The sequence below is a fragment of the Prosopis cineraria genome, unplaced genomic scaffold, assembly GCF_029017545.1.
Source record: "Prosopis cineraria cultivar Desert tree isolate PC_DT_omini unplaced genomic scaffold, ASM2901754v1 PC10, whole genome shotgun sequence".
Taxonomy (NCBI): Eukaryota; Viridiplantae; Streptophyta; class Magnoliopsida; order Fabales; family Fabaceae; genus Prosopis; species Prosopis cineraria.
This window is the reverse complement of record NW_026555341.1, coordinates 20619851-20622764: the sequence shown is the minus strand read 5'-3', so window position 1 is coordinate 20622764 and position 2914 is coordinate 20619851. Positions and strand designations below refer to the sequence as shown.

Genomic DNA, 2914 nt, shown 5'->3' with positions numbered 1-2914 from the left:
GAATTATTATTTTTTAAAAAAATATTAATTTTAAGTTAAATTAAATTATCTTTTACCCTGACTTCGGGTCTTAACTCTTCCAATGTGTTCATGTATTCCCTATTAAAATTATCGTCCTTTTAAATCTATCACGGATTATTTGGCATCCATATCTATTGGAAGATTTTTTTTCCCCTTTTTTTAATGAAGTTTTTGTATGAAACATGTGATGAGCTCGCTCCTTGGTTCCTATAAATTGAGAGCACATCCCTTATGCTTGAATCATCAAGCTAAAACAAAAAACCTCAACAGTACACAATCATGGCTTCCAAGAAACAAACTTTCATACTCCTCTTTTCCCTGTTTTCTTTCTTTTCCACCATTCACTCCTCAAATGCTGATCAATGTACATCTAGCAGTAGTATTTCCGTCTCTGTCTACTGGGGACAAAATACTGCTGAAGGAACCTTGAAAGAAGCATGTGACACTGATAACTACAACATTGTCATCCTCCAATCCCTCTTTCTCTTTGACGATGGAAGCACACCTTATCTTAACTTTGCCGGCCATTGCGGAGGCGCACATGACCCTTGCACCAAACTAGAGTCAGAAATAAAGCACTGTCAAAGCAAAGGCATCAAAGTTTTGCTTTCCATTGGAGGAATCTTCGTTCTACCATCATCACCCACCCGCCCCGCCATCCCCTCATTGGAGTATGTTGTGCACGAGGCCGCAGAATACCTTCGGGACAACTTTCTCAGTGGCCATTTCGGTCCACTAGGAAGTGTCGCCTTGGACGGAATCGACATTATTTCCGTTGCGGAAGGTAGAAACATTCACTGGGATGAGCTTGTTAAAGCGATCAATGATGTGTCCCAAGAAAAAAAGGTTCTCATATCAGCAGCTCCACAGTGTGTTTACCCTGATTACTTCCTTGACAAGGTTATCAAAACCGGCCTTGTTGATTACTTATGGGTTCAGTTCTACCACAATTCTCCATGTGAGTATTCAAATGGCAATAGTTTTAATCTTTTTAGGGCTTGGGAGGAATGGAGCTTATCCGTTGAAGCCCATAATATGTTAGTGTTTTTGGGGGTACCGGCATCGCCTAACGCCGTGAGCAGTGGTTACATTCCGCCGGAAGTGCTCAAGTCTGATATTCTTCCAAGCCTGAAGAAGTCATCCAACTTTGGAGGAGTTATGATCTTTAACAGGTACTTCGATAAGCAAACTGACTATAGTGGCCACATAAAAGGAAGTGGCTCAAAAAACTGTGCCTATAAGTGTGTTTGCGATGACACTGTCTCAAACTACCTATCCTATTGACCACTCATAGATCAGTTTTCGTCACAAAATAAGCCATAATGGCATGTGTGAGGAATAATTGTACTAGTACTGTGTATGTGTGCGACCTTGCATGTTTGATTACAATCATGTAAAGAAGTTCGCGTTAAATAAAGATCTGTTTCAGTTTATACAATGTGATTTCTATCAATGTTTCAGTTCTGTCACATCATTCTATTAATAATTTACAGTTCTAGTAAGGAAAGGTTATGGGGTTATTTAATCGAAGTGTATACTTTTAACAATGAATTTGAACATGAACAATTTGCATTAATAATAAAAGTTGCCGCTAAAAGTTTAATTTTCTATAACGACATTTAAAGTCGTTACTGAAAGTTGACAATCAGCGGTTACTTTTTAAAGTTCCGTAGAAAGTAAAACTTTAAGCGATGACTTTGTCAACATATTTTAAAATATGTTATAATTCGTTAAAAAATTATGTTATAATTTTCAGCGGTGACATATAAGTCACCATTGAAAATTGACAATCAGTGGCAACTTTTTAGAATTGCTATAGAAAGTGAGACTTTTAGGGGTGACTTTTTAGAATCGCCATTGAAAGTTTAATTTTGTATTATGATCATAATTTTTTATTTAATCTAATACTTAACTTCTTAGGACATTAATTTTGTTTTATTATTGTCATTTTATAATGAATATATAAAATAACATAATGAGTTTTCATTAAATATATTTTATGGTTAAATTATAACTTTCAAATAATGAAATTACTTTAAAATAAGGTTAAGGTATTATTTAATGCTAATGAGCCAGAGTAAATTATTAAGCCAAACCATATTATTTTAAGTCAATTTTCGTTACTAAGCAATGTTTGGTTTAATTCAGTCTAATTGTTTAGGCTAATTTGGTTAATTAGTTTTGGTCAATTAATACCAAATCTAATTGAATTGACTAATGTATTACCCTATATGAAGTGATAAATTCATTAAAAAATTTAATATTTGATATTTTTATTTGGAATGCATATAATGTGGTAATGAGTCTCTATTTTCAAATGTTTTATGATTAAATTGATATTTTAAAAAATAACACTACTTATTTATAATAATTAGACACATGCTATATAATAATTATTATTCATATAATAATATTTCATCTAATCTAATTTTTCAATTCAAATTCTACATTTAATGCAAGTAACTTTAAAGTTTGATGTCAATTTAGATGTTCCCAATTTGATGGCTAATGATAGTAAAGACAAAGATGAAGAGAAAAAAAATAGATATTCTAAAATTCTATTTTGAACTTTTACAATATATGAAATATATCTATGTATGTGATGCTATATGATTTTTTTTTGTTTGATGCTATATTGTGACATAAATGTAAAAAAGTAGATCATATAGTGAATAATTTTCTTATAAAATTATAATTTAAAAATGAAAAATAATTAAAAAAGTAAAATGTAATGTAAAAATAATCTAATTACAATACTTAAGAGTTATTGTTAATTAAAAGTAAAAATAAAATTTTAAATAAAACTAGATAGAAGAATAAATAATTATGAACTAATGTATAATCATCTATATTTTTACTATTTATTCTAAGATATTTTTATATTATAATTATA

The 2914-nt window shown here is 30.8% G+C and overlaps 1 protein-coding gene across 1 annotated transcript; it reads left to right on the top strand.

Moving 5' to 3' along the window:
* The first annotated feature begins 281 nt into the window (after nt 1-281).
* On the top strand, nt 282-1472 carry LOC129321419 (acidic endochitinase-like). The gene has a single exon (XM_054967180.1). The coding sequence runs from the start codon at nt 301-303 to the stop codon at nt 1303-1305; it is 1005 nt and encodes a 334-aa protein (XP_054823155.1). The 5' UTR covers nt 282-300; the 3' UTR covers nt 1306-1472.
* Nucleotides 1473-2914: the final 1442 nt, after the last annotated feature.

What these genes read in the sequence shown, in the direction of transcription:
- LOC129321419 (XM_054967180.1), top strand. Translation starts at nt 301, where the DNA reads ATGGCTTCCAAGAAACAAACTTTCATACTCCTCTTTTCCCTGTTTTCT.